General features: G+C 52.9%; 1 protein-coding gene across 14 annotated transcripts in view; it reads left to right on the top strand.

Moving 5' to 3' along the window:
- The window catches only part of ARNTL (aryl hydrocarbon receptor nuclear translocator like), a 30,304-nt gene that overhangs the window by 5,326 nt on the left and 9,667 nt on the right, over positions 1–15,311 (top strand). For 8 of the 14 annotated variants that reach the window (XM_035704233.2, XM_025459524.3, XM_049099089.1 and 5 more), the window contains 8 exons: positions 647–726; positions 5,161–5,253; positions 6,663–6,780; positions 8,505–8,654; positions 11,115–11,361; positions 12,726–12,832; positions 14,142–14,292; positions 15,131–15,219. In XM_035704233.2, coding sequence (XP_035560126.1) covers positions 647–726; positions 5,161–5,253; positions 6,663–6,780; positions 8,505–8,654; positions 11,115–11,361; positions 12,726–12,832; positions 14,142–14,292; positions 15,131–15,219 — 1,035 coding nt within the window. The remainder of the gene's footprint in view (positions 1–646; positions 727–5,160; positions 5,254–6,662; positions 6,781–8,504; positions 8,655–11,114; positions 11,362–12,725; positions 12,833–14,141; positions 14,293–15,130; positions 15,220–15,311) is intronic. The other 6 variants (XM_035704234.2, XM_025459529.3, XM_025459531.3 and 3 more) reach the window with 1 other exon arrangement.

Genomic DNA, 15,311 nt, shown 5'->3' on the forward strand with positions numbered 1-15,311 from the left:
TGTTTTTGCGGATTCCAGGTCATTTGCTGCTGGCATTTTTCTCTTACTGTTCTCCGATGCGATGCCAGACTGACGGCCTTTTAAGCATCTTGTCCCCTCTCAGCCCGAGGACCCAGAGCTGTAGTCACTTAAGTGATGCATTTCTCTGGGTTGCCAAGCTCATTTGCCTCGCCCGATGAAGAAGCACTCCCACCAAACGCCGTCTACAATGTATTTATTTACTCAGGGCCTGGCAGCCTGGATGATTTCCCAGGAAGGCTCAGCGTGACGATTTGAGGGACTGCTGGTCAACCCATTTAATGTCAATCTTGGGAGGAGGGAATCCTCCCAGGACCCTCTGCCGCTTGGCTTCCGGTGCTGCCTTCTCTCTTTGAAACAGATTTTTCCTTCTGTCTATTACCTCTTGGCTCCCCTCCAGTGGCCAGAGCAAACTCGCTAGGTCCCCTGTGGGCAACAGTGTTGTTTTTTCAATGGCTTCTGTCCGAGGCCCGATCTAGCCCTGTCTCTGTTAAGGAAAAAGAAAGTAAGATTGAAGTTCCAGGTGGCAGGGGCCAGGCCGCATCTGGAAGGGTGGAGGCGGTGAAGTGGAATGAGACGTTACCTGAATAGAAAGTGGACCAACTCTTTCTCTTTTCTTCTCCCTAAGGTGCCACCAATCCATACACAGAAGCAAATTATAAGCCGACTTTCCTGTCAGATGATGAATTGAAACACCTCATTCTCAGGGTATGTCGCAATTACGAGCTTGTTTTGTACACACTTTTATGAATTTCTGGGTGAGGTACCAGCCTGTGGGAATTTGATGTCTAACCTTTGGACCTTCTGAGGCCCCTCGTCTTTTGGGTCTCCACCTCTGTCTGGACAGTCTTCACATTCTTTCCCTGAGGTCTTCCTCCTCCCCTTCCACGCTTGCTTAGACAAAAATGGAAGGCCCAGGCTACTGTGGTTTTTAAATAGAAGGATGCAGGATTTTGTCAAAAATAGGTAGTGAAGAATCCCATTCCCGCATGAAGGCTTTAGAAAAGGATGGACACCGATAATTGAGCATTTGTCGTCTTCTCACTTAACCGCTGGCGCAAAAACATCCACATCTACTCTTCCGCCAAAACCCCATCAAAGCAACAAAGCTTCCAAAGACTCCTCTTGCCAAGGAGGAAAAGAAATGGGGGATGCGAGGCTCTCCCCTCCTGGCCGTAGCGCTCACTTCATCTTGCTCCTCTCTGCGGAGAGGCCGTCGAGGTGGCGCCATGCAAACTTGGCTTCCGTGTGGGATTGGGTCTGCCTCTGGGTAGAGTGAGATCAACTTGGAAATCGAAGGGAAAGAAACAGGATTCAGAAACCTGTCCTCTTGTAAACTATAAAAAGAAAAACAGAAAAACCTAACTGAAGGGAACTATACCAGCCTCCTTCCCCCCACAGCCAGGGTGGACCTTGCTTGCTAAGCTCCTACAGTATCTGGGCACCTCTCTTGAGCAGACATTTGCCAGGCCTTGGGACACCAGGCCCACTCTGTTGTCACCCTGACTTTCAGCTCTGCCGGGCTTCCGGTCCTCTGTACGTCTGGCCTGTGTGCTCACTCCAGCATTCTCTACCCATCCCTGCCTCGCGTGTTATCTTAATTGGAAAGCTTTCAGCTGCAAGGAACAGATGACCTGATGAACAAATGGGGTTTTGTTTCCCAAATATAGCTGGTCCTGGGGTAGGCCATGAGGGGGTGGTGGCTCCGTGAGGGCGGCCAGAACCAGGCTCTTCCTGTCTTCGAGAACAGTCCTGCTGAGCTAGTGTACAGCTTGCTTCCTCAGTGTAGCCACGCCAGCCAGACACAAGGGGCAGCGCAGTGTCTAGCCCAGCTGTCCCTCTTCTCAAGAAAAGCTGTGCCTTCCTGAAAGCCCGATTGTAGATGTCAGCTTCTCCAGAAGATGTTACCTGATGACCCCTAGCTTCAGGGCAAGGATTTAGATTTTTCCCGCCATCATAGTAGAGGCAGGCGAGGGTCCCCCATCAGCATTTGCCACACACACTTTCCAGAGCCACAGCCATTTGCTAGATTTTCCTCCGAAAGTGGCTCTCACCACCCAGTACAGAGCGTCAGCTGTGGTCTGGTTGGCCTGGGATGGCATGGGCCTGGTGCCTTCCTTGCCACAGAAGCCATCCTATTAGTGCCACGTTTTGGGCCACTGTGATACCATCCCTCCCATTCCTGTACATGGATTATTGTTAGGTCAGGTTTTGTCCATCCTGTATAGGTGCACTTGGGTTTTTTGAACTTCTGTTTCTACCAAAGTCTATTTATTGGGTGGCCCTATGTTCCAGGTGGTCATTAGTGATCCTTCGAAGCTGCTTGCGATAGGTAGATCCCACAGGCAGGCCTGGTGTGTCTTTCGTTTTTGAGACTTAGTTCTGTATGCACGGCCCTTGGAAAATCCAAGTCCACAATAAACACGTTGGGGGCGGGGGGGGGGGTGTCCCAGCAAGTTTGGGATGGTCCTTGGGCCACCTCTGCCAGGGCACAGTTACTCTGACGCAGCTCTGCACTGCCCTCTCCATCCTCCTTTCATAAGGCTGGCCCGGTCCTCAGGGAGGACCTGCTGCAGTTAAGCTACTAACTGTGTCGGCAGCAGCTCTGGAGAAACCACCAGGGCTGGCTTCATGGGCACGCACCCTACGCAGCCACACGGGGCCCAGCGCTTGTTTTAATGTCCTGCTCTTGCTGTCTGGAAGATCCTGACTTTTGAACCAGGGCCTCTGCATATCCATTCTGCACTGGGCCCCGCAATCCCGGGACAGGGCCTGATTGCCGTACTGCTGATTGGATGTCTTTAGGGGAAAAAAATGAATGTGTGTATATACACAAACGGGTTTGGTTTTGAACACCTATAAAGTGTACGAAGCCTGTGTTCTCTATAGGTTTCTCTCTGTATGTATCTTTATAGATCTACATGTAATATATAAAGAAGCTCCCTTTGCAACAGCAAATGTTTAATAACTTGCTCCTACTTTTCTGAATTTCCTGTCACATGCCCACACTTGCCAGGGTATGGACCAAGGATTTTCATGCCGTTTAAGCTAAATACTTCATCTCAGGCTTGCCTTTCCTGTGCTTCTGCATCCTGCAGCATCAGTGGTGCTGGGTCTCCCCCGATGAAACCTCTCTGTCCCCTGCCCCACCCCTGGCATCTGCCTGTGGCCATGAGGCACCATCTAATCCCTTGCCATTCCGGGAGTCCACTTCCCAGAACTTTTGTGCACAGACGGCGGGGGCCGCTCAGGTGGTGTTGGAGGGGTGGGCAGCGGGAACTGGACTTGTGCTTTTCCTCACCAGTGCAGGTCTGACTTCTCCACCAAGAGCTTTCAAATGGCTTTGGCAAGTGGCGTGTCAGGGCCAGCCTGGGTGCTCCACCTCCCGTGTTCTGAAAACTAGGCAGGCGCCCCCAGAGCTTTGGCCTGCCTCCCCCGCTAACCCCGTCCTCCCTCGCCAGGGAGCCTGCCCTGTCTTCTGCGGCGCCGTGTGCCCACGGCACCCCACCCATCTCCACTTGTCAGGTGGCCCCTAGGCCCTGGCTCCTTCACCTGGTGGTGTTTATCTGCCCGGGGGAAACAGAGTCAGGATGTTTGGAGCCTTCCCTATAGGCTGACGGGAGCTCACTCTCTCGCCCTGGATGGGTTGCAACCCACTTTGTTCCCATCAGGGGTTCAGCATTCCCTCCAGGATGTCGCAGGCACCTCTTCCGAGTCACCTACCTTTTGTGCTGCTTCCCTGCACCAACGAAAGCCTCAAGACACTTCTCGTGTTAGATGTGAGACTGTCTGCAAGGTGGTGCGCAAGTTATTAATACCCTATTTTTTGACAGAACGAGGCTTCCAGCAGATGGTGCTTGGAAAGTCTCTTCCTCTCCACTGTCCTCCCCTGCCCTGTGCCAGCTTAGGGGGCCAGCTTAGGGAGGGAGCGGCCCCAGCTCCCTTCTGGCTGAGGGGCCTGGCGCCTTCTCAGCGCAGTGGTTCCCCTCCTACTGCTTTCCTGTCTGCACAGGTGCCTGTGCCATTATTTTGCCTCTGGCACACGAATTCATTTCTTAGTTCTTTGAATTAAATTACATCCCCAGAGGCCCCTCTGTGGAAAAGGGAATTGGGTTTCTCTAGATTTTTCCAAAGAACAGACTGAGGACTGGTGAATAAAGCAAGATTAGAACTGTGTTTGCTGAGCCTGAAAGCAAGCACGTGACCGAGCGTGGAGCACCCTCCGCATCCCTGGGAGGCCCCCGGCTGGAGCCGAGCGGTTGTCCGTCCTCAGAGCCCTGGGTGTAGGGTTCACGTGCACCTAGACCCCACGAGCTGCAGCTCTCAGACTCTGCAGCTTTGGTATTTATCCGCTTCAGTCTAACAAATAGCATCCTGTCTCCGTATCTGCCTTTCCTGGGACTTGAGATGTTTTACCTGCATTTAAAGTGAAGGAGAAGGAAAGAGAACGGAGGGGAAAGTTTTGCTTTGCTTTGCTTGCCTTACTTAGGATGTAGGCAGCCCAGCCCCGGATCCAGAAATGATCTTTGAGAGCAGTAGTTCTCCATCCTGTGTACATTAGAATCATTTGGGGTGGGGGTGAGAACGATACTCCTGACCCAGCCCCACCCCAGGCCATCAGCGCGAAAACAGCAGCAGCACAAACACACAACGCGCCGCTCCAGCTGTTGAGAACCATCGGAGAGAGCGCTCCGTAAATGGCAGTGTTCAGGCTGAGGGCCAGGGTGGCCGGGATATCGGGAGGGGGTTTTGATGTAAGGGCTCCTTTCGATCTCAGATTCTATGATTCTACATAGTTACAAGTAACAAAATAAAACAGGACATTTCCAGACCTTGATATACTCCAAGGAAAATTCTTAAAATGAATTCAGTGTTGTAACTGAAATTGCTTCCGTTGGACCGTCCCCCGTATGACGACGACGACGATGATGATCCAAATGTCCATACCTGCCTTTGAGAGAATCTTCTTCTTCTCATGAGGCGTTCCTTTTGAGCGTCCTGGGCTCAGGATGCTTGTGAAACTCGATGAGTACAGTTCTGTGCTTTGGATACTTAGCAGACAAATCCTTAGTTGCTATCAGAGTGATTACAAACCGTGTTTCCTAAAGTGCGGTAAATTGATTATCCATTTCTCCTGATTAGGCAGCAGATGGATTTTTGTTTGTCGTAGGATGTGACCGAGGGAAGATACTCTTCGTCTCAGAGTCTGTCTTCAAGATCCTCAACTACAGCCAGGTATTATTGCTTATGCTTCTGTTGGTGATGGGCAGCCTCACGGCTGCCAGAAAGGTCACCCCACTTTTTAGAATAATTATAATATACAAGCCACACATAAAAGGCTTATATTATAACTCCCCCCCCCACACACACACACACATACCCAATGCTTCTTCCAGAAAATTTGTAATTTCTTAACAGAGAAGTAAATTTAAACCTAGAAAAAAAAATTTTTTTTTTAAGTTTTATGTATTTTTTTTAGAGAGAGAGAATGCATGGCAGGAAGGGGCAGAAGGAAAGAGAATCTTAAGCAGCCTGCAATCAGTGCCGAGCCTGATATGGGGCTCAGTCTCATGACCCTGGGATCATGACCTGAGCCAAAATCAAAAGTTGGACACTTAACCGACTGAGCCACCGGGGTGCCCCTAGAAAAAATCTTTTTAGTATGTGTTCTATGCTTCCCTCACTGGAAGGTTTGACTGTGATCTCATCAGCAGCTTTATACTTTCTTATTGCTGCACAGTGAATATCCCGCAGCTAGAGAGAGCGGGGGAGGCACGAGGCAAGGGGCTACCTGACCAGGAAAGGCAGATGATAACCAGAGAATGAAACAATGGGGATCCACCCATACTGTGTTTGTGATGATGTATCCCTTTTTCGTTCTATTGAATCTCGGCTCCTTCTAAAAATAAAAAAAAAAAAAAGAGTGTAATAATACCTTTTATGATTGTTCATAGGATGCAGTAAGATAAGCATGCCCAGAAGCTTCTAGAGCAAAGTTTTTTAAGCAGGGACACTCTGTCCCTAGCATTCTTATTCACGTATCCACCCATGCATCCACTTATTCACTCATTCCTTCACCTGCTGGTGTTTGCATGGGAAGCTGGTAAGGCAGCAGAATTGAAGAATCAAAAGGATATTTGTGTGAACTAGAATGAATGTAAGTTGAATGTATCCAGAGTGTCTTGCTCTTCTTGGTCTTGGGGCAAAGTTATGAAGGCAGTTCTTATTTTCCCTGCTGCCACACGAGGCCGTGGAGGCACACGGTGTGACACAACACCACGAGGGCTCAGTGGGGCTAGAGTCCCCGCCCACACCCTGTGCTCCTAGCAGGGCACTTGTGGCATCCGGAATAAATAACAGGGAACACGTACAGCTGAAAGACTCCTGCCTTCGAGGAGCGTGAACTATTTATAGAAGTATAAATATACGCCCTTCCCCCTCCTGTGTCACGGACACCAAAGTCCCGATGCCTCGCTCCCTGTCCTGTGTGTCCCTAGGCACAGCGATTGGACAGGTTACTTGTTCACACTGGACATATTTGAAATTCCCATGCCTAGAAATACAAACTAAAACGCAGAGCGCCTGTTGGCGAAGTTGTATTCCACGTGCTGTTGACGTGTGGTTTCCACGCTTCCTCCCCACAGAACGATCTGATCGGTCAGAGTCTGTTTGACTACCTGCACCCTAAAGATATCGCCAAAGTGAAGGAGCAGCTCTCCTCCTCGGACACGGCGCCCCGGGAGCGGCTCATAGATGCAAAAAGTGAGTCCAGGAGCAGGCCGCGGCTGCTTCCTCGGGGCCCGCCCGCACGGCTGAGCGAGGACCGCAGCGTGTGCCGATGCGCTCAGCCCCCGGCCTCCCTCCTCTCTGCCCCTTACCTGGGTCACACGTGCTCTCCCGGGCTCAATGCGGTTATCCACCTACCTTCGTATTTGTTTTGCTTTACGTAATGTCCAAATCCACAGGGAGGAAAAACAGCTATTTTGATTCTTTCTGGGTTTTAGACTCGCCCCCCCTCCCCCAGAATCTATAAATTCCCAGTTGTGTGCCCCTGAGTTTAAAGGGCTCACACCAGTTTGATTTGTGCCCCCTGAAAAAATTCCCTCTATTTACTCGAGTTACACTCATGCAGCCTCCTAAGATAAAAGTAAGAAAACTTGAAATATAAATTGGAAGTTTCTTTGGCCAAAGTGGTTCCTCATTAGTTGGGGCCCCCTCCTGGCTTCACGTTCCCCCCCCACCGCTTCTCTCACCCGTGTCCCCCCTCCCCGTCCCTCCTGCGTGAGGCCCTGTAGGTCTTCCCCCATCAGGCTCTCCCATCCGGGGAGTCTGTGTGCTCCGGCAGTTAGGAGCGTGGAGCCTGGAGTCTGGTTGCCAGGCTCACTTCCTGGCTCTACCGTTTGTCAGCTGTGACCTTGAGCAAGTTACTTAACCTCTCTGTGCCTCCGTTTCCTTATCTACAAAATAGTACCGGTTTCGTGGGGTGGTTGCGAGGATTAACTATATCACTATACATAAAGCACATGGGGCAGCTCCTGGCACACAGTGGGCACGGGGTCAGTGCCGCGAGCTCACCGGCCAGTGTGGTCATGGCCCAAGTTTCCTGCTTGCACGCTCCCCCATGTCAGTCCCCAGAGGGAAACGTCCCCAGAGAGACCTCCTTTAAACCATCCTTTTCATTAAGGCACTCCTCTTCCGAAAACTTCAACGTGGCCCCCGGTCCCTGTTGCCTTTTCTAGTCTGGCCCTGGCAATTTTTGGTAGTGACACGAAGAGAAAAAGGAGGTGATGTTTGGTCCTTGCCTTTAAGGCTTGTGCCATACAGTCGAGGAGACCTGGGGCCAGCACCCCACGTGATAGGTACCTCCATAGAAATAGTGCCAAGCAGAGAGAACAGAGGACTCGTTTTCATGTGGACCCGAGGACAGGCATCCCCGAGGAGGTGACGGCTGGGGTGGGTCTGAAAGGAGGAGTCGCGGTGGGTGCACCAGGTGATAAAGAGAAGAACAGAGCGGCGGGGGGGTAGGGGTGGGGGGAGGATCTCAGGATGGAGACGCATCCCCACTGTGTGCTAGGGTGAAAAGGAGCGGGGAGGGGGCCGTGTGCATTCCAGGGAGGCTCAGCCGGGAGGCCCTGTGGGAGGTAGGTTGGAGGGGTGACGTCCAGGAGCAGCCCCGGCAGTGGCCCCCTCTCTGGCTTCTCCCACGGTGGGCGCTCGTTATCCCCGGACAGTCTGCAGACCAGTAGCCAGTGTTCGCAGCAGGATCGCAGTCCCGCTCCTACCGGTAGCTGCTTTCTAGGAGATCTGGAAACCTTTCCAGATTGACAGCCCGCTCACCCGCGTTGCGTCTTTCAGGCGTCAGTGAGGAGGAATGGTCGGTATGAGGCAGTGAGGCAGGAAAGAGGAGGCTTTCTTCAAGGTCACTCTCCCCCTCCTGACAGACAATACTACTCTCAGTTTATCACATTTTGTGTATTGATTTGCAGCTGGACTTCCAGTTAAAACAGATATAACCCCTGGGCCATCTCGATTATGTTCTGGAGCACGACGTTCTTTCTTCTGTAGGATGAAGTGTAACAGGCCTTCAGTAAAGGTGGAAGACAAGGACTTCCCCTCTACCTGTTCAAAGAAAAAAGGTAACCATTTCACTTCTTCACGGTCTTCCTGTAGGGCCACCGGGGCGGCCCGGGTCGCGAGCTCGCGGTCGTGGGGTCGAGCCGCGCATGGGGCTCTGCGCCCAGGGTGGAGTCTGCTTCGGATCCCCTCTCCCTCCCACGCCGTCTCTTCTCTCTTGCTGTCAAGAAAATAAATAAAATCTTTTAAAATAAAATAAGAAAATCCTGATACAGGCGAGGCTGGCTCGGTGCACGGGAGCGCTCAGCACGGTGTTGGCTCAGTGGTCCCCTGCAGGTCCCGGGGGCCGTTGTCCCCTACAGGGTAGGGCCGTTGGGGAGCAGGGGCGATTGGAAAGCCCCGACGGTTGTCACAGTGACAGAGACTCGTGGGAAAGCTTCCTCCGTTTAAATTTTGTTTCCATGTGGTTGAGAAGGAACACCCTGAGCCACGATGCCCGCCGCCTCCGAGCATCCCGCTGCCCGCCGAAATTACTCTTGCCGCATCCACCAATGACTTCCATGTTGCCGAACACAACGGACACTTCATTTTTCTTCCATCTTAAAGTATTTTTTTCCCCTAGGATTCCATGAAACCTCCTACTTCTCGTCTCCCCCATCCTCTGCCACTCTAGGCCTCCTCCCCACCTCCTTTTGCTGGCTCCTCGTCTGTCCTGTGCCACCTTTCTATCTACACGTGATCCGTAGGCCATGTCTTCTCCCTTGGTTTGCGGTGCCACTTCCATGCCGGTGGCTTCCAAGTTTCTATTTCTGGCCCAGGTTTTTCTTTTGAGCTGCAGATCCGTAAGTCGGCTTCTTAAATCTATCTGCTCAGCCCTCTCAAGGGCACCTCAAACCTGATCTGTGCGGAAGTGACCACCGAGCTCCTCCCTGATGTAAATGGCACCACAGCACCTGGCTGCACATCCTGGGAGCTGGAGAGGCGCCCTCAGCCCGCTTCACTCCCTCTTCCAGTCCGGTCAGGTGCAAAGTCCTGCCACCATGAACCCCCTACAGAAGTTATCCGACTGCGCTTATCCACCTACCTCCCCGTTGACCGCATCCCTCAGACCCGGGCTACCCGCCGCTCTCACCGCGGCCGGTGGAGTAGGCTCCTCACACTTGCCTTCTCTCCACACAGCAGCCAGAATGATCTTTTTAAAGCAAACCTGTCTTTGGTTCCCTACTTAAAACCCTGTAGTGTTTCCCATTGCTCTTGGAGAAAAGTCAGGAGTCCTTAACGCGACCGCGACCGCCCCCACTCCACGTGTTCAGCTGTGGCGACTTCCTTTCGATGCCTCCTCCCCCTTTCTGCCATGGTCTCCGACTGGAATGCCTGCCCCCCACGCCTGTCCGTCGGCTCCCTTCAGCCAGCTGGCTGGCCTTGTCCTTTAGAGCCGGGCGTCGGGGTCAGGCCACCCCGGGCCCTCCTGTAGCCCCTGCAGGTGCCCTTGCTAGCACTTTCTTGCAGTTGCACTGTCACTCATTCATACGCTTGTTTGAGTCTGTGTGCTCAGTGCGGCACGTCTGATTGGTCTTCCGGTGACTACCCCGGACCTGATGCTCGGTGAGCGCCCCATAAGGATGTGCTCGTTGTTGAACTCCACAGCTGTTCTGCACGGAATGTGTCCAAGTGAAATCCTTCTCCCTCTTCTCTAAGGCAGACTCCATGTCCTCTCTTCTCCGAGTCCCTGAGCAGTAGCAAACATTCAATCCAAGAAAGGTGGAGTCCCCTTCGTTTTCTTTCTTTCATGCCAAATGTTTTGATATTCCCGCCAGACCCCACGAGTTCTCAGGAACCTCCCGGCCTCCTCGTCCTCACTGCGGGGCCAGAGCACATCCTCACCACCTCTTGCTGTGTGCTTGTCTTACTCTGTGTGCTCCTTGCTCTTCCGGTTTACCTATCGCTCTGCTCCTAGGGTATCCAAACCACAATTTCCTTTGCTGTTTCTCCACTTAAATACCTTCAGAAGCTCTCCATTTCTTGTGTGATAAACACGTATTTGTTAGCAAACAGTCTAAGACCCCAATAATCTGCCCCCAACTCACCGTTCCAGCTCCACCTCCAGCCCTTCCCTTTCCACTTCAGCCACACGGAGCTCTCTATTGTTTCTTGTACGGGGACGGGACGTGCCTCTGTGCTTTGTACCTTCTCAACCTTCGTATATCCTAGTCCCTTAGCCAGTGCTCATCCTTCTTGATCACCTCCTACGTGGTTTTCCTGGGCGGCTCTCCTCTCCCCAGGTAGATTGACTCCTTCCTTGGTATATGCGACGCCCTTGGCATAACCGGTCCTGCTCCACACGTAGGCCCCAGGATGATAGCTGTCTGCTTCTAAATCTTCCTCTCTTGCCAGTTCTCCCTTCCAGAGAGTAGAGCTTTGTTCACTTTTTGACTCCCTTCCCACATCCCGGGCCGCCGCAGGCTGCCCATGCCTGCTTGCCCAGAGCCGTCCTGTCACTGACCATGGACTTTGCTTTCTAGCAGATCGAAAGAGCTTCTGCACCATCCACAGCACAGGGTACCTGAAGAGCTGGCCACCCACAAAGATGGGGCTGGACGAGGACAGCGAACCAGACAACGAGGGCTGTAACCTCAGCTGCCTTGTCGCCATCGGACGCCTGCATTCTCACGTGGTCCCGCAGCCGGTGAACGGGGACATCAGGGTGAAATCCATGGAATATGTGTCTCGGCACGCAATAGATGGGAAGTTTGTTTTTGTAGACCAGAGGTAAGAGTCTGCGTACTACCCTTGAACAATAATGGTACAAGATTTTCACCTCTGAGTAAAGCAGAGAAGGCTGGGCCATCAGCTGGCTTCCCTGAGGGTAAAGAGAGAAGGAAGGGATGGGGATCTCTGCTAAAAAATGAGACCCATCCGAATGTCATCATAAACAGAGATTTTTCTCTCTAATGCTCTTTGGCGTGTAGCGACAGTTAAGGAGACATTGTCATGGTCTGAGGTCCATGGCCAGGGGAGAAATGATAGGCCTGGGATGCTGTCTGAGGGTGGGTGGAAGGTTCAGGACCACAGCTGGGATCAGAATTCTGGACTGTGGGGCTTGGAAAAGATGATCTAGTCCTGAGCTGTCTGGTACAGTGGATGTTGGCTATAGCAATCTCACATGGCTATTCGTTTTTTTTTTTTTTTTTTTTTTTAAGATTTTATTTATTTACTCATGAGAGATACAGAGAGAGAGAGAGAGGCAGAGACACAGGCAGAGGGAGAAGCAGGCTCCATGCAGGGAGCCCGACATGGGACTCGATCCCGGGTCTCCAGGATCAGGCCCTGGGCTGAAGGCGGCGCCAAACCGCTGAGCCACCCGGGCTGCCCGGCTATTCAGGTTTTAATTGAAACTACGCTCAGAGGTGTCCGGCCCCCTAGGCATACTGCAGGTGCTCAGCTACATGAGGCTGAGGGCACAGCCTAGCACATCGCCACTACAGAAAGCTCCATCGGCAACACTGACCTAGTCCAGTCTCACTCTTAATAGATGAGGAACTGGGGGCCCCCCGACGACTGGCCCCCTCCCATTCACAGCTGAGCAGTACTAGACCTGAGCCAAGAACCCAGATGTCCCAAGTTTGCCACTGCTCTCTGCTGTCTCCTTGAGAATATTCACCGGCTGATTATTTTTCTGGCTATTAGAAATAATCACTACACACTAGAAAAAAACACCACCATTTTCCAGGGCTCTAGTGTCCCCTGCCACTGGAGCTTCTGATGTTTGATCATCCTGATTAAAAAAAAAAAAAAAAAAATGTAGTGAGATAGAGAAAGTTTGCCCTGGGGTTTGGATTTCTATCACATTTTTGGCTAATATGGTTACATTTTTAAGCCTCCGTTGTTGGAAAACAGCCCCTTTGAAAGGCTTCTTTCCTTTCTTTTCCCCCTGCTTTTATAGTGTTGGTTAAGTTCAGTTGCACCAAAAAAAAAAAAAAATATATATATCTCCATATCCACATCCACCTAGTAAGCCCTCTGGAAGGCCATCCAGGGTGGACCTTGTTCTCATCAGCTCTGGCGGGGTTCATCCACTGAGCAGAGGCTGTTAACCATCTCAATAACTTTTTTTTTTTTTTTTAATATTCTAGGGCAACAGCTATTTTGGCATATTTACCACAAGAACTTCTAGGCACATCATGTTATGAATACTTTCACCAAGACGACATAGGACATCTTGCAGAATGTCACAGGCAAGGTAAGCTGGGCTGTACGAAAGGTCTTAAGGTCAGGGTGTCCCCCTGCTTCAAAACTAGTCCGCATAAACGTTCCAGAGAAATCTGCCCCTGGTGACGTGGGGGTCAGCCAGCCCAGAGGTCTCGAAGCCAACGTCTCTGAGGAGACGAGGCTGGTGTTCCCAGGCCCTGTTTATCCCCTCAAGGAGAGCCCACCTCGGCCTGCCTAGCAGTTTTCTGTACTTAGGACAGTGCAGTTTCTGGAAAGTCTCTCTTGTTCAGAGGATTTACAGGAACGCTGTAAAGATTTAGCTCAAACAATCTTGATTCTCTTTTCCATAAAACCCTGCAGTGCCTTCTGTATTTTCCCTTGACTTTTGGCACCGGCACAGACTAGCCTCCTGGGAGGGACCGGTACTGACCCCTTCCCTCTGTGTCCCATTGGTTCACCTCAGACCTGCACTTCCAAAGAGGTCCCTTGTTGTACCTCCGCTGCCACAGCCCTACTCAGGCCCTTGTGCCCAACCCATAATTGTGATCGACTCCTAGCAGGCCTCCCTGCTCCCTTCTGCCCCCAGCCCCTTCCATGTTTCATACTTGTCCCATTTATGCCCCAACAGATTGAGCTCGATAATGTCACATCCCTGCCTAAATCTCTGGCCTTTAGACTCCAGGCCTTTGACCAGTGTTCAAGGCCCTCCTCAGCTTCACCCCCACCAGGCCCTGCCACTTGTGGGGCACTGCTGAGTCCTTTCCTCCCTCCCTCTGACACACTTGTAGCCCTCCTTCCTCTGCGTAGCCGCTCCTCATTCCTATCCTGAGGGCAGGGGTCATGCACCGCCCCCCTCCATCCCCAGTGCCTGCCTGGCACACGAAAGGCGCTTGTTCCATGTTCGTCACATAAAATAATGAAATGTGACTAGGTGAGTGACGTCTCAGGCTTCAGATGTCCTAAAAGTGCTGCCCTGCCCTCTGGCTTTGTGATGGGGAAGGAACACGGGCCCTTTGGACACTTGTGGCTCCCTTCACAGCGGGTCCCGGCCACGCGTCTGAATTGCAGTTATTCCCTGGCGCCTGCAGTTCATACACTGAACAACAGCGAGAGATTCACAGATGAATCGAAAGGCTGCGAGTCAAGGCCTCAGAAGCAGCCCACCCCGAGGGCCGCCCCCGCGGCTCAGCGTGAGCAGTGCGGCAGGCCCCGGGCGCCTCAGTCGCAGAGCGCGAGCCCCTTGAAGGGTGGCGGCAGCGGGGTCCAGGCGCACTTAGGGTTTGCTTAGTTCACTGTGTTGGTCTGAGGAAGCAATATTCATGGTTTCTTTGCATTTTCAGTTTTACAGACGAGAGAAAAGATCACGACTAATTGCTATAAGTTTAAAATCAAAGATGGTTCTTTCATCACGCTCCGGAGTCGATGGTTCAGTTTCATGAACCCTTGGACCAAGGAAGTAGAGTACATCGTCTCAACCAACACTGTTGTTTTGTAAGTGTCCCCCCGCCCGGGAAGCTCTCTTGCCTCCAGGACAAATGCCCGGGCTCCTTACCTGGGAAGGCGGGTGCAGGCGGCAGCCAGTGGCGCACCCTCTAAGGCTACCGGCCGATACCCGGCGAGGCCTCGGGATGGGCAGAGGCCAAAGGGGTCGGTAACCAAGAACACGCTTCGATGTGCGTGCCGTGCAGGCCCCTGGCTCGTGGAATTGCCACGGGAGCAGCAACCGTTCCTTCCCGATACGGCAGTTAGCTTTTGACGCCCGAAGGCCCTGCACGCTGGGCGCCTGGGCGCTGCCGTGCAGAGGCCGACAGCCCAGGAGAGGCTCGCCCGGGTGCCGCCTCATGCTGGCCTTGGCTCAGGGCCCCCGTGCCCGCCGGGCTGGCCGCCCGAGCGCTGGCAGCCCAAAGCCCGCCTCAGAGGCCGCCACCTGCCAGGCGAGCAGGGAAGGGGCCCCTCTTGGGCGAGGACTGCTCCCCGCATCTCCTTCCCCATGGTGTCCAGAGCAGAGTGAGGGGCCGGGGCTAGGTCCCTGCACACTGGCAGGAGAGGAGGCCCCGTAGCAATGGCAGTGGGCGGCTGCAGTCACCTTCTCTGCCGGACTGTGTCCTCTACAAACCAGGAAGGCCCAGGCAGGCAGTGAGGCCAAAGGCCGGGATGCTGTCCACCGTGTTCTCGAACAGCGAGGAGACCTGCTGAGCCACTCAGGCAGACACTTCATTTTCTGGCCTGTCCAGGTCCAGAGTGGACACCGGACACCTTGGCCAAGGTGAAAGGTGCACGGTTCTGAGCAGGCCTGACTCATGTTTCCTTATTGCTGGGATGTTCACAGAGCCAACGTCCTGGAAGGCGGGGACCCAACCTTCCCGCAGCTCACAGCGTCCCCCCACAGCATGGACAGCATGCTGCCCTCTGGAGAAGGTAACTATGTACTGCAGGGGCATCGGGGCTTGCCCATGAGAAGCTGCTCGTGGCCAGTGTACCCCCTCCCCAACTATTTGGTGTCCCCAGCC

This window comes from Canis lupus, chromosome 21, assembly GCF_003254725.2.
Source record: "Canis lupus dingo isolate Sandy chromosome 21, ASM325472v2, whole genome shotgun sequence".
Lineage (NCBI taxonomy): Eukaryota > Metazoa > Chordata > Mammalia > Carnivora > Canidae > Canis > Canis lupus.